The 26,377-nt window shown below is 37.2% G+C and overlaps 1 protein-coding gene across 9 annotated transcripts in view; it reads left to right on the forward strand.

The window, feature by feature from the left end:
- The window catches only part of PKN2 (protein kinase N2), a 153,314-nt gene that overhangs the window by 123,514 nt on the left and 3,423 nt on the right, over nt 1-26,377 (forward strand). For 5 of the 9 annotated variants that reach the window (XM_036348259.1, XM_036348260.1, XM_036348262.1 and 2 more), the window contains exons 9-19: nt 3,144-3,287; nt 3,595-3,670; nt 7,097-7,271; nt 7,458-7,584; nt 8,320-8,450; nt 8,534-8,609; nt 8,686-8,777; nt 9,903-10,079; nt 17,796-17,858; nt 19,447-19,523; nt 22,631-22,773. In XM_036348259.1, the coding sequence (XP_036204152.1) occupies nt 3,144-3,287; nt 3,595-3,670; nt 7,097-7,271; nt 7,458-7,584; nt 8,320-8,450; nt 8,534-8,609; nt 8,686-8,777; nt 9,903-10,079; nt 17,796-17,858; nt 19,447-19,523; nt 22,631-22,773 (1,281 nt within the window). Of the gene's footprint in view, nt 1-3,143; nt 3,288-3,594; nt 3,671-7,096; nt 7,272-7,457; nt 7,585-8,319; nt 8,451-8,533; nt 8,610-8,685; nt 8,778-9,902; nt 10,080-10,394; nt 11,097-17,795; nt 17,859-19,446; nt 19,524-22,630; nt 22,774-26,377 lie in introns of those variants that run through there. The other 4 variants (XM_036348263.1, XM_036348264.1, XR_004973911.1 and 1 more) reach the window with 3 other exon arrangements.

The following is a 26,377-nucleotide window of genomic DNA, read 5'->3' on the forward strand; positions in this document are numbered from 1 at the left end:
TATAACCTTTACTCATGGGGATATATCTGCCTGTTGCATACGATATAATTTCTCAAAGCTTGGAATCAGATTGGACACTGCAGCCTTATCTCCTATTCCACATTGATTTTTCATGTGGTAAAAATCAATGATTGAAAACCCAGTTTAGCAAAGATTATGTCATCAAAAGGAATGTGGTACGTTCTAATGTTGACTGTTTCTTATGGTGTCCTGCAGATGTCACTGTGTTTCTTTTGAAAAGTCAAAAATATCTCTGTTGCCCCAGAGTTCCTCAAGAACAGTTTGGGAACCTCTGCCTTCTTTGTGCTTCAGTTCTTTTTATGCTAAATGTGTACTGGGTTTTTTTAATTACAACATATGTTTTAAGGTGTTGCTCTCTTTCCCAACTTACACTTATGACTGATTCAATGTCTCTTGCCTTTTTATTTACTTTTTGACCTTGCAGAGGCTTTAGACAAACCATACAGATTTCATATGTCTACCACCAAGTTTTCTCTTTTGTCCTGTGTTCAAATTCATTAAAAGACAAAATGAAACACCAAGTTGGGACAGTTTGCCAGTATTGCCAATCAGTACTTAGCTCAAAACATACTACTCAGCTGTTTTGATCATTTCACTCCATCTAGCATTTTGTTACTCTTAGAATTTGACATTACCTACAAAGATGCCCTTGCTTTATAAAACTGACCTGCTTCTGGAAAATTGCCAGCAAATGAGCAGTCTCACTTGCAATTTAAATTCAGTAAATATTAGTGGCATCTATTTATATAGAAGCTACTTTGCTTCAATACTGTATCCCTGCTTTATCTATCCAAATCACACTGGATGTTAGGGATTAAAGTAGGATTGGGGTTCCATGATTTCTGACATAAAATATCTCACTCTCTTCTAGAGCATAGCTAACATCCCTTTAAATTGTAGAGAGAATGATACAGGGAACAATGTAAAATAACAAAATTTGAAGAGCTTTATATGTAAAACCTCAGCAAATGAGCAGAACTCCAGGAAAACTGGCCTAAGGCTTTGAAATCTCCTTCCATCACAAATTTCAGAACTTCTAGTATAATTCAGTTTAAAGCATAGAATAAAGAGGCAGAATAGAGAAACGAATCAATATGTGAGTTTTACCAGAGTGGCTAGAATATATACAGATGAGGTGATTGGGCCTTCTGTCACCTAGTGAAAGGTATAATGTTATCACTTATCAGTGTGAAAGTATAAGAACTGTTAACAAGTACTAATTCCATACCCAGCATCTATATGCCTCCCATCTGCCTGAACTATAACAAGCCCTTCTCCCTAATATAGTGGGAGAAGACAGGGAAAACTGTCTGTAACCTAAAGCAATGCAATATAAATAACCAATCCCTAGTTGAATTATTTAGTCTGTTTATTTCCCAAAATAACTTTCCAAATATGTAAATCTTTAACTTGAATAGAATATTACAGCATTCACACACTGCTTTTAATTACCATTTGCTTATCTTAAAATAATTATACTCTATTCATACTTCTTCTCTCCCATAGTAATGTGTATCAGAGAGAAGAAATGAGGTAGGAGGCACTGGACTCACATATTCACTGCCATAGGTATCTTTGCCTAGTCCTTTTCCTGTTTGGTGCTGAGACCCTCTGGCACATTGTGTCTTGAATCATTTTTTTTGTGTTCTCTTTTTTATAAGTGTTTTCTGTATTCATTTGTATCAACTTATTTTATTATTTAAAGTCGAAAGATTTCTTTTATTGTGTATACTAAGAACTTACATAAGATGTATAATTTCATAAATTTAAAGTTATTATTTGAAAGAAGTAATTTATAACTGTGTAGAGCTAAAAGAAAAAACATTTATCTATTTTTGTGGATGCTGTACAAAATCCTGGGGAAAAAAAATAGAAAAGTCTGGTGCTTTATAATTAAAATGTGTGTAGATTATAGCATATATGTAGACATCAGTTTATGATTTGATTCCCCAATTTATAAACTGTGTTCTTTAAGTACATTTAGTAATTGATTGTTAAAACCTTAAATGCATTACCCTATGTAAGCATTTTTAACTAGAGGCCCAGTGCACAGATTCATGCACTGGTAGGGTCCCTTGGCCAGGCCTGTGCCTTCTTACAATCTGGCACCCCTCAGGGGATGTCGGACTGCCGATTTTGGCCTGATCCCTGCAGGCCAGGCCAAGGGACCCACCGGTGCCTGGCCTCTAGTATGCATATAAGATTTTTGGTTAATCTCTTCCCGCCCTCCCCCCCTTTCCTCTGAGATTCATCAGTCTGTTACATGTTTCCCTGCCTGTGCATTGAACGTCTGCCCCCTGGTGGTTAGTGCATGTTATGGCTACCGGTCAAACAGTCAGCCAGTTGCTTAGTCTTTTGTGTATATAGATGACTACAGAGTATTCTCTCATATGGATGTGGTATAATATATTTGCCCCTGGTTTGGGGACATTCAACTTACTGCAGGGGTTTTTTTTCTTGTTTTTTTGTTGTGTTTTTTTTTGATGATGTGATAATTAAACATCTTTTTTTTTTATAAAACTTAGTCTGAATTTCCCTTTTTCTCCCTACCTACAAGAAGCCCCTGCTATTATTCTATTATCCAATGGTATTCTTTGAAGGTTAAGGGACCTAATATTCTTTAAGTGTTTGTCATAGTGTGTGGCCCACTGTAAGTGCAGAATAAATACTCTCCACAACCTTTCTCTGACTCAGCATTGATACAGGAAATATGATTTGAAATGGTTCTTTGAGGTGAGCACTGAGGTCTTTTAGCAATAGCACAGCAAGGGATGCCAAATGGCGGAGGAAAATCCGAAAGATTGAAGCTGTAAGATTGGGAAGAGTTTCTGTTGTCATTCATTTGTTTTAGTTGTTCCCAGTTGTATATTCTTTATATAAAAGGAATATCTTAGCTGGAGACTCTCAGAATATAATTTTCTTCCTTTGAATGAAAATGTATATGTTTATTAAAGTAATATTATAAGAGAGAAACATTGAAAAAGCACTCTTTAAAATAGTGCAATCATTGTGTGTGTTATTTGTTTATTGTATCTATATTTTATACTTTTTGTGATATTTTAGTCAAGTGTGTGTCCAATGATGTCTTCTCTGTTTTCTTTTTTTTTTTTTAATTATCCTAGTCACGTGAACTGGAAATTTCAGTTTATTGGCGTGATTGGCGATCTCTGTGTGCTGTAAAATTTCTGAGGTTAGAAGACTTTTTAGACAACCAACGGCATGGCATGTGTCTCTATTTGGAACCACAGGGTACTTTATTTGCAGAGGTAATAAATGTATTTTATTAAATGTGCATAACCATAATTGAAATTATATATGTAGACAGCATGATGTAGAAATGAAGAGAGTATTAGGCTAAACCACATACAACTTGAAATCTTGGCTCAGCTTTGCCACTGAAAAGGTATATTATCTTAAGACAAATAATTTATCCTCTGATTTGTTTATTCAGAGGGGGTTGGACTATATTATATCTAAGGTTCTCTTAAATTTTCAAAACTTAGTAATGTAGTGAATTTCATGACCATAAATCCAGTGCTATATTCATATCAACTTAAATTTTCTTCACTGTAGGTTACCTTTTTTAATCCAGTTATTGAAAGAAGACCAAAACTCCAACGACAAAAGAAAATTTTTTCAAAACAGCAAGGTAATTACTAAGAAATCAAATACTAAGTGTTTCCTGAAGTAAAGAAAATCTGTGTACTTTTTTTTTTCTTTTTTTAAATCTTCATTGTTGAGAGTATTAACCCCATTAACCCCTTCTAGTTTGTTCTGCTCTCTGCCCCAGGCCATCACTACCCTATTGTCTGTGTCCACTTTTAATTTTTTGAGGGAAACTCCATACTGTTTCTATAATAGCTGCACCAGTCTGCATTCCTACCAGTAATATATAGGGTTCCCTTTTCTCCACATCCTTGCCAGCATTTGTCATTTATTGATTTGTTGATGGTAGCCATTCTGACAGGTGTGAGGTGATACCTCATTGTCATTTTAATTTGCATCTCTCTGATGATCAGTGACTTTGAGCATTTTTTCATGTATCTTGGCCTTCTCTATGTCCATTTTGGAGAAGTGTCTATTTAGGTTCTTTGCCCAAATTTAAATTGGATTGTTTGTCTTCCTTTTGTTAAGTTGTATGAACTCCTTTATATTTTGGATAGTAACCCTTTATCAGAGGTATCATTACCAGACATGTTCTCCCTTACAGTGGGCTCCTTTTTCATTTTGTTGATGGTTTCTTTTGCTGTGAAGAAGCTTTTTAGTTTGATGTAGTCCCATTTGTTTATTTCCTCCTTAGTTTCCTTTGCCCTAGTAGATGTATCAGTAAACATGTTGCTATGAGAGATGTCTGAGATTTTACTGCCTATGATTTCCTATTTTTATGATTTCACAACTTACATTTAAGTCTATTCATTTTGAATTTATTCTTGTGTATGGTGTAAGTTGGTGGTCTAGTTTCATTTTTTTGCCTGTATCTGTCCAGTTTTCCCAACATCATTTATTGAAAAGACTCTCTTGACTCCATTGTATATTCTTGCCTCCTTTGTCAAATATTAATTGAGCATAATGGCTTGGGTTGATTTCTCGGTTCTCTGTTCTCTTCCATTGATCTATGTGCCTGTTATTGTGCAAGTACCAGGCTGTTTTGATTACAGTGGCTTTGTAGTGTAACTTGATATGTGGTATTATAATCCCTCCAACTTAGTTCTTCTTTCTCAAGATTGCTGCAGCTATTTGGGGTCTTTTTTGGTTCCATATAAATTTTGGAGAGTTTGTTCTAGATCTGTGAAATATGCTGTTGGTATTTTAATAGGGATTGTATTGAATCTATAGGTTGCTTTGGGTAGTATGAACATTTTAATGATGTTAATTCTACCAATCCATGAACACGATATATTCTTCCACTTGTTTATATCTTCCCCTATTTCTTTCTTCAACACCGTGTAGTTTTTGAAGTACGTGTCTTTTACCTCCTTGGTTAAGTTTATTCCTAAATATTTTAATTTTTTTGTTGTTGCACTGGTAAATGGGATTGTTTGTTTAATTTCTCTTTCAAAGAATTCATTAGTGGTATATAAAAAATGCCATCAACATCTGGGTGTTAATTTGTATCCTGCTACATTGCCAAATTCATTTATTAAATCTAGTAATTTTTTGATGGCGTCTTTAGGGTTTTCTGTGTACAATATCATGTCATCTGCATATAATGAGAGTTTTACTTTCTCATTATTTCTTCTTGCCTGATCGCTGTGGCTATGACTTCCAGTGTGTTCTTTATTAGTGTTGTTATTCTTTATTTCCGACAGGTCTTTTTTCATAGTTACTATATCTTTATTCATGCTGTTGAGCATCTTTGCAGTCATTATTCTGAACTCTACATCTGATAAATTTCTTATCTCCATTTCATTTAGCACTTCTTCTGGAGAATTCTCTTGTTCTCTCATTTGGGGCTTGTTTTTTGTCTCCCCATTTTGGCTGTCTGTTTAGGTTTGTGTCTGTTTATTAGGTAGATCTGCTATGACTCCCAATCACTAGTGCAGGAAAATGTCAGGCGCTGTTTGTGACTGGCCCTGAGTACCTGTTTGGAGCTATCTACTATCCACAGGTTGTGGCTTCCTCTGCTGGGGCTCGGTTCTTTTGGAAAGGACCAAGATGTGCACCAAGATCTGCTTTTCCTTGCCCCAGGCCTGGATTAGATCAGGCAAAGACTCAAAACCTCCAGAGACCCTCCTCTGTCTGCAATCTGATTGGTATTCAGTCTTGATTAGCCTTAGGCTACCCACTACTGGAAGGGGTGAGAGGTTTTCCAACTGGGTGGGGCAAAGACTCCAGAGACCTGCCTCTGTCTCTGATTGTTATTTTCAGTCTCTTAATGGGCCTCAGAAACTCTATAAGGTGGGGCAAGAAGTTTTCAATTACTTTCCCCCCACCTACCTCCAGGCAAAAGCTGCCTTGATGGTAAAGGTGTGCAGGAGAAAGATGTCCTCTGCAGTATGAGGGAATGTCTCAGCACAGGAAACAGTTGTCTGCCTTCCAAGCTCTAACCCCATAGTCCCCAAACCTGGTTTCTGCTCACAAAGCTCCAGTCGACTCTGCTCTTCCTCTGCCAGAGCCCAAGGTGAGTGGCTGCACATGAAATTTTGTGCATTGGCCCTTTAAGAGAGTGCCTGCATTTCCAGCCCTCTCTCCCTGGTAGACAGCAACCCTGCTGCTTTTCACAGCCAGATGTTATGTGGGCACCTTTCTCAGTTCTGGGCTGGGGGGCCCAACTTGGGGTTTAGACCCCAGAGTTCTCAGTGGCAACCCCACATAGCTGAGATATCTCTCTGAAAATTCAGCTGCTGTCTGTGGGAGCCCAGCCAGCCCTTTCGTGTCTCCTCAATTCCCATCAGTCTCTATACGGTCTCCACTTCCCATCCTTGGTTATCAGGGTTCTCTCCAGCTAGTCTTCAGTTGATTATTCAGGGTGGCTTATCTGTATTTTAATTATAATTTCAGTTTGGTTTTGGGAGCATGTCCGTATAGTTTCTACTTTTCTGCACCATTTTGGAATCTCTCCATACTGTTTTAAAAGTGATATCCATCTTTGTTTTTTGTTTTATTTTTATCTGTGTATTCATTTATTTTTATTAAGGAATATTTTAAACATACTCATAAGTAGAAAGACTAGTGCAGTGTACCATCACTCAACTTCAACCACAGTCAACTCATGGCCAATTTTGTTTTCTTTATATCTCTTTCACTCATTACTTCCTCAGATTAATTGGAGCAAATCCAGACATCATATTGATTTATTCTTAAATATTATAGTTAGTATCTCCAAAAGATAAGAATTTTTATTAAGCTTTAACCACATATCATTACTAGACTTTAAAAATAAAGTATCTACCTATTTATCTTTAAAACTGTTTTTGCTGTTTTGCACTAGTATTTATAACAAATAGTTAGCTATTTTTTAAGTGGCACATTTTATTTGTCCTTAAATTATAAACCAATGAATATGAATTTTTTAATTATAGCTTTTGGTAATATGTAAAAAATTACTTGTTCTGTTTATTTACAATATCCACAGGCAAAACATTTCTCAGAGCTCCTCAAATGAATATTAATATTGCCACTTGGGGAAGGCTAGTGAGAAGAGCTATTCCTACAGTAAATCATTCTGGCACCTTTAGTCCTCAAGCACCTGGGCCTGCTACAGTGCCAGTGGTTGATGTACGCATCCCAGAACTAGCATCTCCAACTAGGTACGTGTCTAAGATTTAAGCATTGCTTTTATAAAATACAAAAAAATTGTGACATTTGTATCTATTGATTACAGTGGGCCTATTTAAAATCTCATTTAAAAATTAAAAATTATTTGCTTTAATTTTAGACTATTTAAAATACATATTTTTGATAACTTTTTGGTGAATTACTTTCTCTTTTCTAAGTGATTCTACAGTAACCAAATTGGACTTTGATCTTGAACCTGAACCTCCTCCAGCCCCACCACGTGATTCTTCCCTTGGAGAAATGGATGAATCTGCTGAATTAAGAGATTTGGATGCACCAGAACAGGCAAGGCATTTTAAACTTGTATTTTTACCATGTGAATTACCAGTAAAAGCATCATAGTGAATGAGGTATACATTTCAATTATTTAAAAATTGTCTGTGTCCTGTCAGTATTGCTCAGTTAGTTGGAGCATCATCCCATGGGCCAAAGTGTCACAGGTTCCATTCCCAGTTAGGGCAAATTCCTGGGTTGCAGGTTGGATCCCATTAGGAGAGCAGTAGATCGATGTTCTCTCTCACATCAATATTTCTCTCTTTTTGTCCCCCCCTCCCCTTTTTCCTTTCTCTCCCTCCCTCCCTCACTTCCTCCCCCTCTAAATTCAATGAGCATATCCTCAGGTGAGGATTTTTTTTTTTTAAATTGTCTGTGTTTTGTGTTCTTATGAGTGAAACAAAAATCTCTAGATGTCCATGGGCCAGTAGAGATAAAATAGGCTGCTTCAGCTAAAAAGAGCATAAGAACATGATTGATAGTAAATGATATATTGTGTAAACACTCTTCCTCTTCTGGCTTGGTTAACATGATTTCTGAATACACATTGAAGGTGGCATTAATGTGTTAAGTTTTTCACATGTTTTAGATAAATGCAATATACAATTAATAACCTTTAAATGAATATTTAGTATCTGAATTTAACTTTTCTTACAGATATTGACTTCTGACATTTTTATTTTAACTTTATCCTTACCTACTAAGTTGAATGTTTCTTTGATTTAATGAGTATTTAATATTTCACAGGACTCAGAAGCTGTTTTTGATATTGAAAATGACAGAAATAGTATACGTCCAAAATCTCAATCTGAATTTGAAGCTGATATTCCTCAATCAAGCCTAGAATACAGTGGCGTTCGAGAACTTGAGGATAGAAGGTAAAGAATATCTACAGAACTTTGCTACTGCATGTTTGGTCTCATACTTTTACCTTATTTTTAACTGATATTGCTGTTTTCAGATCTCAACAAATGTTTCAGTTTAATCTACAAGACTTCAGATGTTGTGCTGTCTTGGGTAGAGGACATTTTGGAAAGGTAATCTCTTAATATTTCTTTAATACCTACAAAAGTAATAACTCTAGTGGGAAATAATTATTTAATCTCATTTCAGGTGCTTTTGGCTGAATATAAACACACAAATGAGATGTTTGCTATAAAAGCCTTAAAGAAAGGAGACATTGTAGCTCGAGACGAAGTAGACAGGTTAGTTTTTTAAAACATAAACCGATGAACAAAAACAGATCCAGAGACAGAGAAGCATCGATCAGATGCTCAAACCTCAGAGAGAAGGTAGGGGAGGGTGGGGGTAAGGGGGAGAGATCAACCAAAGGACATGTATGCATGCATATAAGCATAACCAATGGACACAGACACCAGGGGGTGAGGGTGAGGGCAGGATTGAGAGGGTGGTGGGGGGGGGGCATTGGGGGAATAAGGACACATTTGTATTACCTTAATAAAGGGAAATAAAAATAAATAAATCGAATTATTTATTTTTCTGAAGTTGGGACTTAACAGCAAAACTATCATAAATAGGGTGATTAAATATGAAAATAAGTTAATTCCAAGTTGTACTTGAATATTTGACTTGATTTTCTTCTACTTTAAGTCAAGTTGATTTTCAGGGAGAGAAGGAGTAGTAATTTTTTTCTATTTAGTCAAAATTAATGTTCCAGAGTCAGAAATTTTGAACTATGTTCTTTCCAGCAGCTTGTAAAAATTCTTACAGAAAAAAAAACCTATGATTCTATAGACTTTACAGAGAAATTATACCACTCTCAAAGAGCTTCTTGAAGCATGTTACAGTATTCTCCATGTAGCCTCTCTATTTTCCAGTCAGCCTTCCAAATTAAAACTTAAGCAGCATATCTTTACTTCATATATTAAATGATAAAATACTTGAATTCTGTAACTTATGAATTAAAAAGGCTGTCCTTGAAATTACCTTGGTCACAAACTTTTATTTTTATTATGCTTTAGATTGCTAAATTAAATTCTCTGACCATTTCCTGATAAATTTTCACAGTGTACCCTAATTAAGTCTTTTCTGTTAACTATAACACTAGCTATATGTGTGCTTCTCTGGTACTGTCAGTGCGAACTCTATAATCTTTGTTATACTAATCATATATTTTAGTTTGCATTAACATATTTCAATTCATTATATACATCAAGCAGACCAAATTTTTTAAAGCATATGTAGCAAAACAAAGACATATTTTATGGTTTTAAAGTTATAGAGTTTGGTAATATTTAAAGAGCATTGTTTCCAGCTAGAACCTAAGGGAAGAAAAAAACCTATTTATTTTTAAATGTTTTCTCTTACAGCCTGATGTGTGAAAAAAGAATTTTTGAAACTGTGAATAGTGTAAGGCATCCATTTTTGGTGAACCTTTTTGCATGTTTCCAAACAAAAGAGCATGTTTGCTTTGTAATGGAATATGCTGCCGGTGGGGACCTAATGATGCACATTCATACAGATGTCTTTTCTGAACCAAGAGCTGTGTAAGTATGCTTTAGACATTTCTCTGAATTTTTCATGATTAATATTTTTCTGGAAAGGAAAAAAGCTCTGTGAATTAATTCTCGTCCCCTACCCCCTTTCCCAAATAGAAACTAAGACTTTAGAAATTTTTACCTTTTGCCACCAAAAACAAAAACAAAAAATCTATTTAATTCTGTTGTCCATGTTGAAATTTCATGGATTACCCTAAATCATACTTGATAATTTAAATACAAAACTTAGATTCTTTTTAATAAAATTTTTGCTGTTTTTTTTTAATTTATAATTTTTTAAAATTGATTTGTTGTTGTTTTTAGAGAGAGAGGATGGGAGAGAAAGAGAAACATTGATGTGAGATGCTCCCTACCAGGGATCGAGCCCACAACCCAGTCATGTGCCCTGACCAGGAATCAAACAGGCACAGGATGATGCCCAACCAACTTAGACACCGTGGCCAGGGCTAAAACTTTTGTTTTCTGTTACATTTTATCCCTACGGAATGCCATTATGACCATGACTTTAAATACCAAATATACTCAAAGTACATTGTTAAGTGGAAAGAGAAAGGGTAGAATAGTCTGTGTCATTTTATTGTACGAAATACTAGTATTTGTGTTTTAAAGGGTAATTTTAAGTATCTGTATATGTTTACAATATCTCTGAAAGTATCCAAGAAAGTGGTATATATATTGCTTCCAATGAAAGACATAGAAAGTAGACTAAATTAGAATTCTTTTTGTAATTCTTGAATATGATATAATATGAAAGTTTTACTTATTCAAATGCATAAAAAATAAATAATAGCATACACAAGATTAAACATATACATATATGTAGTTCCCCCTATTGTTATCCCAGTTTATAGCTCTTAAATGGTGGAACTAGGATTTGAACCTAGGAAAGTGCTCTTAATAGCTACACTCTACATAGTGATGATGAACCTTTTGAGCTCGGCGTGTCAGCATTTTGAAAAACCCTAACTTAACTCTGGTGCCATGTCACGTATAGAAATTTTTTGATATTTGAAACCATAGTAAAACAAAGACTTATATTTTTGATATTTATTTTATATATTTAAATGCCATTTAACAAAGAAAAATCAATCAAAAAAATGAGTTCGCGTGTCACCTCTGACACACGTGTCATAGGTTCGCCATCACTGCTCTACATGCTAGTGTTTACCAAATTTAGGTTTGTTTTTTTTTAAGTCCTCACCTAAGGATAAATTTTTCATTGATTTTAGAGACAGGGAGGGAAGAAGAGGAAAAGAGAGAGAGACATTGATTTGAGAGAGAAACATCAAATAGTTGTCTTCTATACACACCTGACCAGGGATCAATCCTGCAACCTTTCGGTCTATGGGGTGACACTCCAACCAACTGAGCCACACCAGCCAGGACTCACCAAATTTACTTGACTTTCCCTCTGTATGGCTGATATTATTTCTCATTTAACTTCTCAAACTAAGCTACTGATTTTTCCTATATTTTCCTGACCTCACCCACCACTTCCCAGACCTACTGCTCTTCTGGTCTTCTCCATCGTAGTAAATGTCAGTGCCATCTATCGATTGTACAAGCCAAAACATGGAGAGTCATTCTTGATCCTCTTTTTCCTCACATGCAACATACAAATTATTAGCAAGTTTGATCAATTCTACCTTCAAAACATATCTCAAATCAGTAGTAAATCTCTATTGGGTTTATTCTTAAATTGTCATTACTTGTTTATATTTTGACAACTGACATTTATTTAGCATTTTCACTTCTTTGATTCATATCATAACCTTTAGAGGTATGTAGAGCAGATAGTAGTAAACTGTTGTACCTTCAAATTTCTTCTGTTTTGTTAGGCCTTTAAAATATGTTGTGTGTGTTTATATATAAAATCCAGTTCTTCCTTTAGAAACTTTTATTTTTGCTGAGACTGCAATTCATATACAAATGAAACAAGCCCAATGAAATACAGAAATAAAATGATACATTGCACTACTTAGATCTGAAGTACTTCTCTAATTATTCAGATCTCATCTCAAATGTTATTTCTTAGGTCATTTTTTGAGTATCCTACCTAAAATACCACTATTACTAATGTCCAACCCATGTCTCTATTGTATTTTATTTCTCCATAACACTTTATTTCTACCTAAAGTCATCTTATGTATTTATTTTTTACATAAGATGTAAAAGGCAGAGAAACAAGGACCTTTTCTGTGAACTAACAGAATAGCTAGAAAGGTGGCTGGCGCATAAATGACCAGTGACTTTTTACTGATTGAGACTATGAAATCAAAATCAGTTCAGTTCCTAGCTTTACTGTTTTCTAGCTGTGTGACTTTAAACAAATTGCTCTCTGAGAGCATCATTTTCTGCTCTATAAAATATTTTATCTTAAAAACTTTATTTTAAGATTAAGCCAATTGATGAAAATATCTAACACAGTACCTGACACATAGTAAGCATTCACTAATATATATATATATATGTTTGGTAAGTGCAGTATCATTAGGGCAATCTATTTAACAAAGAAGGAAAGAAAGAAAAATCAAAGTATTTTTATAATTGTTATATTATTTTGCTGCCAAAATAAGTTTGCTAAAAATGTATGTATAAAAAACCACCTTAGCATCTTAGAATCACATTTGTTCTAATGGACCTTAGTTAAATATTTTAAATTTTGACAAGCATTTATATAAGATCTAATGTTTTATCAAATAAATATTTCTAAATACTTGCATTTTAAATTTTTTTCAAATTGTTTTCCATTTTTATAAAAGTAAGTAAACAGCCCTGGCCGGTTTAGCTCAGTGGATAGAGGATCGACCTGCAGACTGAAGGGTCAAGGGTTCAATTCTTGATCCCTGGCTCCCTCCGGGCGCATGCAGTAGACAACCAATCAATGTGTCTCTTTCATATCAGTGTTTCTGTTTCTCTGTCTCTTCCCTCCCACTCTCTCTAAAGAAATCAGTGAAAAAATATTCTCAGGTGAGGGTTAACAACAACAAAAATAAGTAAACACAAAACATAGCTGTATTATCTATCTGTACATCTAACTGCATTCTAAAACTTTGAAGAACATTCACCAAACTGACAAGAATAGTTATCTCTATGGATGATAGTCACTTGGGGATGAGATGGTAGATCGATAAGTAAAATATTATGCCGTGGGGCAAGGGTATTCTACGTATTTGATAGAGAAAATATCCATGTTTTGCTTGTATAATTAAGAATTGACTCTCCTAAGTGTCTCCTAATAACCTATTCTACACTGAAGACAGATCTACATTTTTAAACTCACTCATTTATTTATTTCCTGCCTCCTCATTCAGTATGCCTACCACGTATCAGGCATTATGTTAGGCATCTATACTAATAAAAGGGTAATGTGCTAATTAGACCAGACGACCTTCCAGACAAAGCCACAGTGGCAGGGGCCAAGGCAGAGGCGGTTAAGGGCAATCAGGCCAGCAGGGGAGGGCAGTTGGGGCCATTGAGGCCGGCAGAGGAGCAATTAGGGGGTGATCAGGTCGGCAGGGGAGGGCAGTTGGGAGTGATCAGGCTGGCAGGGGAGGGCAATTGGGAGCGATCAGGCGGGCAGGGGAGCAGTTAGGGGCATCAAGCAGGCAGGCAGAGGTGGTTAGGGGCAATCAGGCAGGCAAGCAGGCAAACAGGAGCCAGAGGTCCCGAATTGTGAGAGGGATGTCTGACCGCTGGTTTAGGCTGATACCTGTGGGATTGGGCTTAAACCAGCAGTCAGACATCCCCCGAGGGGTCCCAGATTGAAGAGGGTGCAGGCTGGGCTAAGGGACAAACCCCTCCCTCGTGCACAAATTTCATGCACTGGGCCCCTCTAGTCTTCACACACACACACACACACACACACACACACACACACACACACACACACACACACACACACATATAGGCAGCTACCGTAATGGCCATAACAACCTAACAACTAATTTCTATGATGCCCACTGTGGCCAGCGAACCGGCCCAATCGGGGTGGGGACAGCGGCCAACCTCACAGCCCCTCCCCCACTGGCTGGTTTCTGATTGGACTCTCCCACCCCGATCAAGAGCGGGGCCTGCTGGCCAAACACCGCCACCCTTACTCCCGGCCAGCCGCACGCCCAATCAGCCCAACCCACCACAATAGGCCCGAAGCCCTCCCCATAGCCAGCATGCCCCTGATCGCACCCCCTCAACCCCAATAGGGGGTGGGGCTGGGCAGCCAACTTTCTGCAGCACCTCCGCATGGCCACCCACCCCTGATCACACACCCCACCCCAATATGGGGCAGGACTGGCCAGCCAACCTCCTGCAGCACATCCCCCCAGCTGGCCACGCCCTCAATGGGCCCCCACCACCCTGATTGGCCCACAGCCCCTCCCCCCACCTGGCCCCACCCCAAATCGGCCCCCTTACCTCAATCAGGGGCACTGCCGGCCAGCCAACCACCCATTGCCCCTCCCCCAGGCCACTGGCCCCCAATTGGCACCCCCCACCTACCCCATTTGGTGGGGGGGCTGGCCAGCCCACAGCCCCTCCCCATGACCGGCCCCAGCCCCAGTCAGCTCCCCAACCCCAATCAGGCGGGGCCCACCGGCAATCGCCCACAGCCCCTTCCCCCAGCCAGCCCAGCCCTGATCCAGGCTGTGATTGGGCCTAATCCAGGCAGACCAACCAGCCAGCCTCCTGCCATCTCCTCCTCCTGACAGGCCCAGCCCCGATCTGGCCTGATTGGGGTCAGGCTGGCCGGACCTCACCTGTGCACAAATTCATGCACTGGGCCTCTAGCCTATATATACAAAAGCCTAAGCGACTGTTAAAGTGGAACGACCAGTTGCTATGATGTGCACTGCCACTGGGTGGGGGGAGAGGGGGGACACTCAATGCAGGATCTGCCCCCTGGTGGTCAGTGCACTCCTACAGGTGGAGTGCCACTCAGTTAGAAGCTGAGCAGTGGCAGCAGGCCCAGCGGGCCGGGATGAGTGTGAGCAACACGGCGCCCGGCCCCAGTTCGGGCTTCTTCCTGGCTGCCTGCCCCTTGGAGAACTGCTACATCCCTCGGGAGATGTCCGACTGCCGGCTTAGGCCTGATCCCCACAGGCCAGGCTGAGATCGGGCCTAAACTGGCAGGCAGACATCCCCTGAGGAGTCCTGAATTGTGAGAGTGCGCAGGCCAGGCTGATGCTCAATCAGGAGGAGGGAGTGGGTGGCGCACGCTATGGCCTAGGGATCCCAGGAACTGCAAGCCTAGAGCTTGCTTTCCAATAAAAAAAATTGGAAAAAGAAAAAGCGGCTGGATGCTGCCGCCCTGGGAAGAGCAACTCCAGGAGGGAAAAGCCTCCCCAGGCCCTACCCGGCCTGGCTGGTGTGCTGCAAAGGACCACGCACCAACCTTGGCGTGGCCCCCATTCCGCTGCCCCTTGGTCCTGCGGCTCACAGCCACTGGTGAGGTGCAGGAAGCACAGCCCCTCTGACTCCAAAGCCGGTCGCTCCGATAGCTGCTCCCCATCCGCTCCACAGTGGAAGCAGCGCTTCCGGGCCCATGCCGAATCAGCTCCGGCTTCCAGCGTCCTGCCTGCCCCTTCGTATACTATGTGCAGTCAGGGGCATGGCTTCGGTCTCCCTGGCCAATAGTGCCACAGCACAGCCAGAGAGCGGCAGGACACAGCCACCAGCACTGACGGATTGATTTGGCCATGTGACTGACATCATGTGCAGTTACACTGCATGTTTACATTTTGTAGGGAAGCAGGGCAGCCTGCTCCTGCTGCCCAGGCCACCTTCTAGACCAGCGGTTCTCAACCTGCACTATGCTTTAATTATGTTCAATTTGTAACAATGAAATTGGGGGTCACTACAACATGAGGAACTGTATTAAAGGGTCGCAGCATTAGGAAGGTTGAGAACCACTGTTCTAGACTAAGAAAGGCCCACTGATCTCTGTGTTTCTCCTGCCGTCCGGAATCAAAACCTCTTGGGGATGAATGATCCCAGCGATGTCCCCAACACATACTCAGTATCACTGTCACAGACATTCCCAGTCATTACAGCCCGTTCCTCAGCCCACAGTGCCATGCTCCACCCACTGCCCCTCCTCAACTGTCACCCCCTGAGGACCACCTTATGTTATCCTATCTGAAATGTGAGCAAGATCTCAAATGCCCCCGTCCCTTTTTTTTCCAATAGCTCCCTTGCCCTACCTTTCTTCCTCTAAAAACCTTGCATTTTAAAAATATATATTTGATTGATTTCAGAGAGGGAAATAGAGATAGAAACCTCAATGATGATAGAGAATCATTGATTGGCTGCCTCGTGCACATTCCAAACTGGGGATCGAAATCTCTTGTGGCCTTTTCCCCCGGCCAGCAGGCCACGATCGGCGAGGGCAGGAGGAGGGAAACCGGATCGACCCTGATCGCCAGCCAGGCTTAGGGACCCCACCCGTGCACAAATTTCTTGCACCAGGCTTCTAGTTTAGTATAAACAATGAAAAAGACATACATGGTCCTGTTCTTCTCAAGAATTAATATTCTAGCTGGGGCAAGTTTTTCTAAGATCCAAATCCATTTATCCAATTTCTAAACCTCTTCACCTGCCCCAAGACAATTCAGAGTCAACAAATCTAAGGCCAAACTCATTTTCCCAGCACAACTTTGGCTGCTCCTATATTTTTTTACCTATTCATTGCACTAAGAAGGAAACCTTGAGAGTCATCTTAAGCTTTTCCTCTTCCTCATCCTCACAGCCAATGAGACTCTTAAGTCCTGTCATGCTAGTTTTAAAATTTCTCTTAAACCTATCCTTGCTTTCTCTTTGTTGGCACTACAATGAAGGTTCTCACAGTTTCCATCTGTACTATCCTAATGGTCTTATCTATTGTTTTCTCCTCTGGATATCTGCCTACTTTTACTCCAACCTTCATGCTAATATCAGAAATATCTAACAAATCTGATTAAAATAGTTTGATTCTCTATCACAAAGAGGAAAAATTTCAGTATCCATGTCTCAAGATCCTTCACAACTTGATCCCAAGCTGTCTTTCCAGCCTCCTCTCTCGTTACTTCTTCCCCATTTTTTACTTCAACCACAGTAAACTTATTATTGTTTTCAAAAATATTATGCCTCTTACACCTCTATTTCTTTTCCTTCTCAAGGGAATGCCCTATATTTCCCCTATGAAAGTTTTCTTCACACTGTCCTTCTGCCCTTACGGCATATTGTAATTTCTCCTACAGACCAGGTTGAAGGACTACAGTGGAAGCCATCAGGCAAAGTTAAAGGCTTCCATTGCAGAGATTGTATTTTTCCTTTAATGTTTTTGTTGATTTTATTTATTTTTTTTTTTTAGAGACAGAAGAAGGGAGAGGGAGAGAGAGAAACATTAATCGGTTACCTCCATATGCACCCCTACTGGGGATCAAACCAGCAAACTGGGTATGTGCTCTGACTGGGAATCGAACCAGCAACCTTTTGGTACACAGGATAATGCTCAACCAACTGTGCCACAGCAGGCAGGGCTTACTTTTTTTTATTTCTTTTTCTTTTTTTCTCCCAATATTTAGCACATTTCTTACTATGTCTGGCATATAGTAAAAACTAAATATATGTGAAATTAGTTAACTATGGAATTCTGCTTTGAAGCATAAAAGTATAAACTAGGATTCAAGAGCAGTGGAATTTATTAAACATTTCTTATTTAATTCTTAGATTCTATGCTGCATGTGTAGTTCTTGGGCTGCAGTATTTACATGAACACAAAATTGTTTATAGGTAAGTGAAGTTTTGATGCTTAATGGCTTACTTTGGTGTGTATTAGAACTAAAGATAATTAAGAAGGATATTTTGTGTTTAATCGGCTTCTTAATTTTCTCTTTTATATGATAAGTGACCTCGCAAAAGTTAAATTCCAGTTTTGAAAGACATGGTTAACACAGTAATTATATGATGGACCTCTTTGTTCCTGAACCTCTGCCCATTATGTAATTACAGTAGTCAAATTATGAGTTGGCCTCTGATAACACAATTCACCAACAATATTCATCCTGGTGAATATTTTTTTTTAATTATATTTTTTATTGATTTCAGAGAGGAAGGGAGAAGGATAGAAAGATTGAAACATCAATGATGAGAGAGAATCATTGATTGGCTGCCTCCTGCACGCCCCCCACTGGGGATTGAGCCCACAACCCAGGCACGTGCCCTTGGCCGGAATCGAACCTAGGACCCTTCAGTCCGCAGGCCGACGCTCTATCCACTGAGCTAAACCAGCTAGGGCATCCTGGTGAATATTTTACATTCAACTTCAGAAAACTTCTGTAAAACTAGTACTACTCAAAAAGTTTTCATTTTAAGATAAGTAGCTTGTACCAGAGTGCAAAGTATCACCTGCTGCTTCATTAAGTCTTGCTGTCAACTAAACAGTGTATTTTGGTGACAACTTATTTATGTCTGGTGCAGGCTCCTTATCAAATTGCAGAACCAGAACAACTAGTTCATAGCCCAGCAACTAGTCTATGGACCACACTTTGAATAGCATTGCTCTAGACCAGCAATTTTCAAACTTTTTCATCTCGTGGCACTCATAAACTAATTACTAAAATTCTACGGCACACCAAAAAATATATTTTTGCTGATCTGAATAATTTTGATTCATTCATATCAGATGGCTATTGTTGTGTTGACTGTTGTCATTTTTTTATTGACAATCTAAGGGAAAAGAGGTTAGTGCCCTGACTAAACAATCCAATATTGCATGCTTTAAAAATTCTTGCAGCACACCACTGGAAAATCGCTGCTTTGGAGTAGACATTTGGAAAGCCAGTCAGAATTAGGAGACTATAAACATTAGTTTACTCAAACTTCTAACAATATTTTCTAGGTAAGGGTATCCTCATGGTCCTGTTTTACTCACAGGATAAACTGTTTTTAACTTAATTTGTAATCATTTAGTATGGATAGATAGCTTTCTCTTTATTTTGAATTATTCTCTTAGAAAGTTAAACCTGCCCCCTAACACCTTCTTTGTACTGTTAGACATTTCTTTTTTATGGATGGTGTATAGGCAAATGCTTAAACTCCTTTCATGTTTTTAAGTATATATTTAAATAGAGAAAACATTCTTTATTAAATACATTGTTCTTATTCTATATAATGAAAATTATTCAGAAACTATATTATATAGAGTAATACATTTTTCAAATGAAAGAAAAATGAATGTTTCTAATATAGTATTTAAATCTCAAATCACAATTTGAAAAAGTTGTTTTTAGCAAAGAGAAAGTATGGCTGCTAATGAAATGAATTTTTTACTACATTTTCTACTGATTTTATTATTTGCATTTTTTTTAATCCTGAACAGAGATTTGAAATTGGATAACTTATTGCTAGATACAGAAGGCTTTGTGAAAATTGCTGATTTTGGCCTTTGCAAAGAAGGTAATTAGACATTTTAAAGTTTCTTTTTTTAATATATTACTATTCCTTTGTACTTTGGTAGTTTTCAAGTTTGTCTATGGAAAGTAGAATGTATTTTTAACTTAATTTATTCTTTATTAAAACATTATGGATTATTCATATAACCTAATTGTCACGTATTAAGAATTCTGTGGGTATGAATAAAGTTAGGTTTTCAGAAGTCAGAGTATAAAACAAAGATTCTCTTTGTATGATTAATAATTCTATCACTATTCTATAAAAACATTGATTAAGCACCAAAGTTTTCACTATGCTGGGACTATAGAGTGAATTAAATGAACCTAATAATTTCTCTCTAGCTTCTTAAAACTTTTAACACTTTTAAATAGGAAAAATATATATCAAGAACCCTTTCTATATATTCAAGAGTAAATAAATAAGTAAACAGGAAATTTGAATCAGAGGTAGCATAAGGAAGTGTACAGAGCTTGGACTTAAGTACCAGATAGTCTTAGGTTTTGAATCCTAGTTCTGCTACTTATTTGCTCTGTATCTTTGAAGGAGTTACTTTTAACCTCGTTGAGTATTTCCTCAGTTATAAAATAAATGTAATCATCCTTGTTTAGGAGTATTTTGAGAATTGGAGATAAGTATGTGACACAGTGCTTACTTAATATATGGTAAATAGGTATTCTTTCTTATCTTTACATTTAATACATTGTATTGTAAGGAACATTATCTGCCTGCCCCTCCACATTGGTAGCTTCTTATTTCTTATTCAGCTTTGTTTCTATAGCATATAATATAGTGCTTGGCACATCTTAAGTATTAGTGAATGTTCAGTTAATAAGTAGTTAGATGATGCCCTGGCTGGTGTTGCAGTGGTTAGAGCATCAACCTGTACACTAGAGGGACACAGGTTCGATTCCAGGTCCAGGGCACATACCTTGGTTGCAGGTTCCATCTCTGCCCCCAGTTGGGGCATGTGTGTGAGGCAACCAATCGATGTGTTTCTCTCACATCAGTGTCTGTCTGTCTGACTCTCTCTCTCTCTTCCTCCCTCTCCCTCTCTCCTCTCTCTCTCTCTCTCTCTCTCTCTCTCTCTCTCTCTCTCTCTCTCTCTCTCTCTCTCTCTCTCTCAGAATCAATGGAAAAAATGTCCTCACTCTTTGGGTGAGGATTAAAAATAATAATAAGTAGTTAGATGAATGAATGAATGAATGAATGAATGAATGAATGAGAAAGAACAGATGAACTTGGTGAGTATATGTCCATTAGTTACCCACTGACCTACTAATTACTGAGTTCAATAAAATTTTTTTCTCCTACTGGACTTCTCTGAATTGAACAATGTTGATTTAAATAATTTTGTTCTTTGGCATCTGCCCTTAGACCATTGCTCTTCACTGCTAATTTTTAACTAGCAATTATATATTAATGATCCTCAAATCTATTATTTCCCTTCCTAACATATATTTAGCTGTCTACTAGACAGCTCTACCTGAATAGTCAATAAGTATCTCAAATGCTATATATTAAAAAAATAGTTTCTTTTCCTTAGAGAGTCTAATTCATAGTTGATGGTGCCACAGTCCTCTCAGTCTCCCAGTTTGAAAATGTGGAATTATCCTGAACTCTGTCCTCTTCTCTACTCTCCATATCTACTTAGTCATCAAATTGTGTTGACATCTGTATATATTGGTTTTTCTCCAATTTCCTGTAAGCTCCTTAAAGACAAGAATTGTGTCTTACTCTCATTTTTATGTCCCCACCACGGCATGGATGCCAAGAATATAATAGGTATTCAGAAAGTATGTATTCAATAACCAGAATAAGTGTATATTTCTCATTGTCATAAAATAGATATAGTACATTATCATAGTAATAGCTAGCTATTTTTGAGCACTTACTATGTGCCAAGCACTTTGCTTCATATGCTGCATATCCAGTTAAATTATAACTATCTTATGAAAGTTGGTAATACAGCAGAGGAAAACAGCCTTTGAGGTAAGACAACTTTCCCATGCTCTCATGGCTAACAAGTGGCAAAGCTGGTTTTTAAACTCAGATCTTTATGACTCCAGAGCCTGATGTTAACTACTTACATGGAGTTCTACCAATTTGAAGTCTTAGGTAATTGGCTTACTTTCAATTTCCTTTAAATATGTCAGAATGAATGAAATATAACTATATTACTATAAGTGACATGATATACAGTATATGCATTACATTAAAATATTAAGATTTTATAATATTGCCATTTAAAAATTAAGGGGGAAAAGTTAGAGTAGTTTTATGCAAAAAGTATAACATGTTTTAGTTGTGTGACCAGGGCACAGAATAAAAATAAAGAAATTAGTTCTGTTTCCATTCCATCTTTGTTAACTTTTTCCTAATCTTGGCCAAGGCATTTAAAAGGATTGTGTAGAACTTACGTATATAGATATTATATCAACTCTTCTTACAAATAATATTTTTGAAGAAAAAGTAATATGACCAATGTTAAAGAAATTTTGCAAAAAAATTTCTCACCCTTTAAGTCTTGGTCTTAACGGGAATAATTAAGTTAATCTCAAATAAAACTTAGTAAATGCAAACCTTTTCATATTTAGAATTAAGGTCTTTTCATTTAAGTTCTTTCATAAGAAAACAATTATGAGCTTTTAATACTTCAGAATACATTGAGACATCTTCAATATGTAGAATGTATATTTGATTAAGTAAATTATGAGGAACATATGTTTGAAAACTAGTTAACTAAAAATATTAATACCATATCTCTATATTATGTAACATCTTTGGTGAACTCTTGATTTCCAGGTGTTTGCTTTGTGGTATTTTCCAAATTATATTTAATGTTATTTTTATAATGAAGCAAATAAACTTACTAAAAAAGATTGAATTGAAAAAATGATAAAACTTGAAATTCAGTCACTTGTGACTTGTAATGACAAAAAGAGAAAATAAGTTAATAAAGTATGAAAGTCATTTTTACCCATTAATTAAATAATAAGGTTGCTATTTAGCATAGTTTTCTCAATACCAACTTTTAACATTTTCTTTAAAAGTCTTTGGTATATCTTGAGTTTGGTCACCATGTACTAATATTTAAATTTTACCTTTTTCAGGAATGGGATATGGAGATAGAACAAGCACCTTTTGTGGCACTCCTGAATTTCTTGCCCCAGAAGTATTAACAGAAACATCTTATACAAGGGCTGTAGATTGGTGGGGCCTTGGTGTACTTATATATGAAATGCTTGTTGGAGAGGTAAGCAGTATAAAGTAGTGAGAAAGAAAAGAGGAAAGATGATTGAAAGAACAAAACATGTCATTTATAAAACTACTTAATATGTCTCATGCATAAATGGAACTTAAGTTTCATAAATATTTATAGTGTACTAATAATTGCCTATGATTCTGTATTACCTTCACTGTCTTTTTTAGATTTTTATGTCATCTGTGGAATGCATTACCAATATTTTGAAAATAGTTTCTTATATTTTGGTATTGCTATGTTATGATTCTAAGATATAATATAACTGAATATTTCATAGGGAATAGAATAACAGGAAAACTAATAAACAGATGTCATGTATACCTATAAAGAAAAGTCAGCTATACCTTAGTCAAAAACAAATGTTACTTTCAAAAACAGGAGAGCAGAATTGAAAAGATTAACTTTCTAACTATTTTCTTCAGATTAACTTGATACATTTCTGGGGATAACTTACTTGTTCACAGAAATTTTACCACTGAGGAAAGTGAATTATATCTAATAAATAAAGTAGTAGTAAAGGCTAATCTGTTTTGTTATAAATTGTTGGATATGATAAATTAGGGTGGACTTGGGAAAGAGTCCATATTTAGATAAGTAATTGAAAACTACTTAGAGAATCTTGATGATCTCAAGATGCAAGAAAAATTATCTTATTGGATTGGTTCATTGTTCTACAGTTTCTCTGGTGCCAACAACTTTTCTTGGCATGAATAAATGAATGAAGGAATGACCAAATTATTGAATGTCAGAAATTTCGAAAATTTTTCTCGGTGATTGTCATGTACCCAAACAAACAAATAAATGATTTCAGTTCATCCAAACAACATTGGAGTGAATACTTGGAAAAGGAGGGAAAGAAATAGCTAATTAAAAGGTTTATCATGTGCTAGGCACTATTCTGTGTGCTTTATAAATTTTAGCGTATTTAATTTTTCAGCAACCTTTAATAAGCTCAATATTAATCTACATTCATTTCAGATACATAAATGGAAACAGAACTTGAGTAACTTGCTCAAAGTCTCACAACTGTCATGGGGTAGGGCTTGGATTTTAAACCTGGTTGTCTGAAAACCATTATATTTTGCTACCTGCAGGATAGGGTATTGAAGCCACTCAATCTTGTTTCTGTCCTTAAGACTGATGGTTCAGAACTAAATTTTTTACCTCTATTTAGAAAAGGTGCTGTATGCTGTTTTAGGATTGAAAGATGTATTTTATCCCTAATCCTGGGTGATCTTTACTTTCTAAGAGAGCCAGAGTATGTATTCATCATAGTTGTTTCTGTAAACTCTGGTATACTTGAAATCCCTTTTGAAAGTAACATATTTGTTGCTTTGTGTTTTTTTTAAGTGTATCATTCAGATACATATGAAATTTAATTAAGTTACTAAAAATTATATGCTTGCTTAAAATTTACCCCTCCATATTAGAGATGACATGCAAAAAATATAAGTTTATTACAAAATAATAGAGAATTAAGAGCCAGTTGATTATACTTCCTCCATTTCTAAAGTGACTGGAGGATTGGCAGTGAACAAGTGAGGAAGCTACTGTTCCATATTTTTTTTAAAAGAGCTTCTAATTAATTAAGACAATAGAGCTATCTATTCCTTCCGAATTGCTTTTTGAAATTCCATTTATTTTTAACACCTCCATAAGAGGATAGTTGGGAAAAGAGCTAAACTTAAAACTCATCAGTATGCTTTATAATTTTATAGCATTGGTGAAATTTTAGCAATCACATTTTTAAAACTATTATAAGAGTGAGGTTTGGCTAAAGTTTATATCTAATTTCTGTATCATTTACAAATAATTGAAAACTCCCTGAACATATCCTGCATATTCAAATTTGTATTTGAAAATTTTTTTAAATCTTTATTTTTGAAAGTGTTACAGATGTCCCCTTTTTCCCCGCTATTGACCCCTTCTAGCCTGCCTCTGCCTCCCCCCCCCCCCAACCCCGCCAGGCCTTCACCACCCTATTGTCTGTGTTCATGGATTATACATGCAAGTTCTTTGGTTGATCTCTTCCCATCCACCCCTTCTTCCCTCTGAGATCCAGCAGCCTGTTTCATGCTTCTATGTCTCTGGATCTATTTTGTTCATTAGATTCCACATATGAGGGAGATCATGTGATACTTGTTTTGAAATTTTCTTTGTATTTGTACAAGTTTTGAGGACTGGAAAGACTACAGAAATAAACTAATGGATGTACCACGTTTCCTTTCCCTCTGCCAAATGGGGTATCACAGAAGTAACCTTACATACTGGAGTTAGATGCTTGATATCTGAACAGACAATTGCATTTTTACATGTGTTTAAAACACATTTGTTGTGTTTTGTGGTTAGCTTATAATCTATTTGAAGAAACAAAGAACTTTAACATCTTAACAAATATGAAGATAAACTTTTACTTATAGAATGACATTTTAAACACAAAGTTGACTGATCAAGTCAACAAAAGTGCGTTGTATTACCACTTGAAGTTCTGATTGCAAATCCTTGTGAAATAGAATTTTTCCCTGACTTACCTCCATTCCTGAAACAAATTATATTGTCCCATATACTAGGTATTTGATTTATGTATTTTGAATGAGTGAATGAATAAACTAAAGTTTTGATAACTGAAAAGTTTGAAATTACCTTAGATATGCACAGTAGGACGGGCAGCTCAGCTTTAGGAAGTTGGGTTTTGAATTCATTTTCACAGATTCCTCAGGTGAAAGATCCCTCTTACTCCATTGATACTTGGAATTGCTGCTTGGTTCTTAGTCTTTAATATCTTTTAGGAAGCAAGCAATCAATTCTAAACCATCTGAAATTCTGAGGTGATAAGCCATATTGTATAACTACATTTTCAGCATGGTTGAGAGTTTATTTCTTTGTATATCAAAGAGTCATTATTGTCATTCTGAGTAATAATTGTAATACTCTGCTGCTTACTGAAATGCCCCAAGATCTGTTGTGTATAGAGCATAAAATAGGCCTGGGAATAGGTAGTTTTTTCTCTTAATTTTGTTGGCAACTGCTGCTTAGTGCAATCATTATGTGACATCTGCAAATTTTCTAATTGTGTTTTGTAACTATTTATTACTGACTGTGAAATTCAAAGCATATCAATATCTGATCCATTTTCACAAACTGTGCTTCCCTCCATAGTAACACTTACTACCATATTTACCTTACCCATTTTCCTCTGTCTTTCCACAATATTGAGCTTCTTAAAGATTGTTTATTATCTACATGTTTCCCACTATGTAGTAAGTACTTAAAAGATTTACTGTCTGGCTATATAAATGAATGAAATAAAATGGGATGAAATTAAAAATTATACCAGAGGCCTGGTGCATGAAATTTGTGCACTAGGAGGGGGATGGGGGATACCTCAGCTTGGCCTGCATCCTTTTGCAGTCCGGGAGCCCTCGGGGGATGTCCAGCTGCCAGCTTAGGCCCGCTCCCTGCACAGGCCTAAGCCGGGAGTCAGACATCCTTAGCGCTGCCACGGAGGCGGGAGAGGTTACCACTGCTGCGCTTGCTAGCCATGAGCTCGACTCAGGGCTTCTGGCTGCACGGTGCTCCCCCTGTGGGAGTGCAC

Source organism: Myotis myotis, unplaced genomic scaffold (genome assembly GCF_014108235.1).
Source record: "Myotis myotis isolate mMyoMyo1 unplaced genomic scaffold, mMyoMyo1.p scaffold_m19_p_2, whole genome shotgun sequence".
NCBI lineage: Eukaryota > Metazoa > Chordata > Mammalia > Chiroptera > Vespertilionidae > Myotis > Myotis myotis.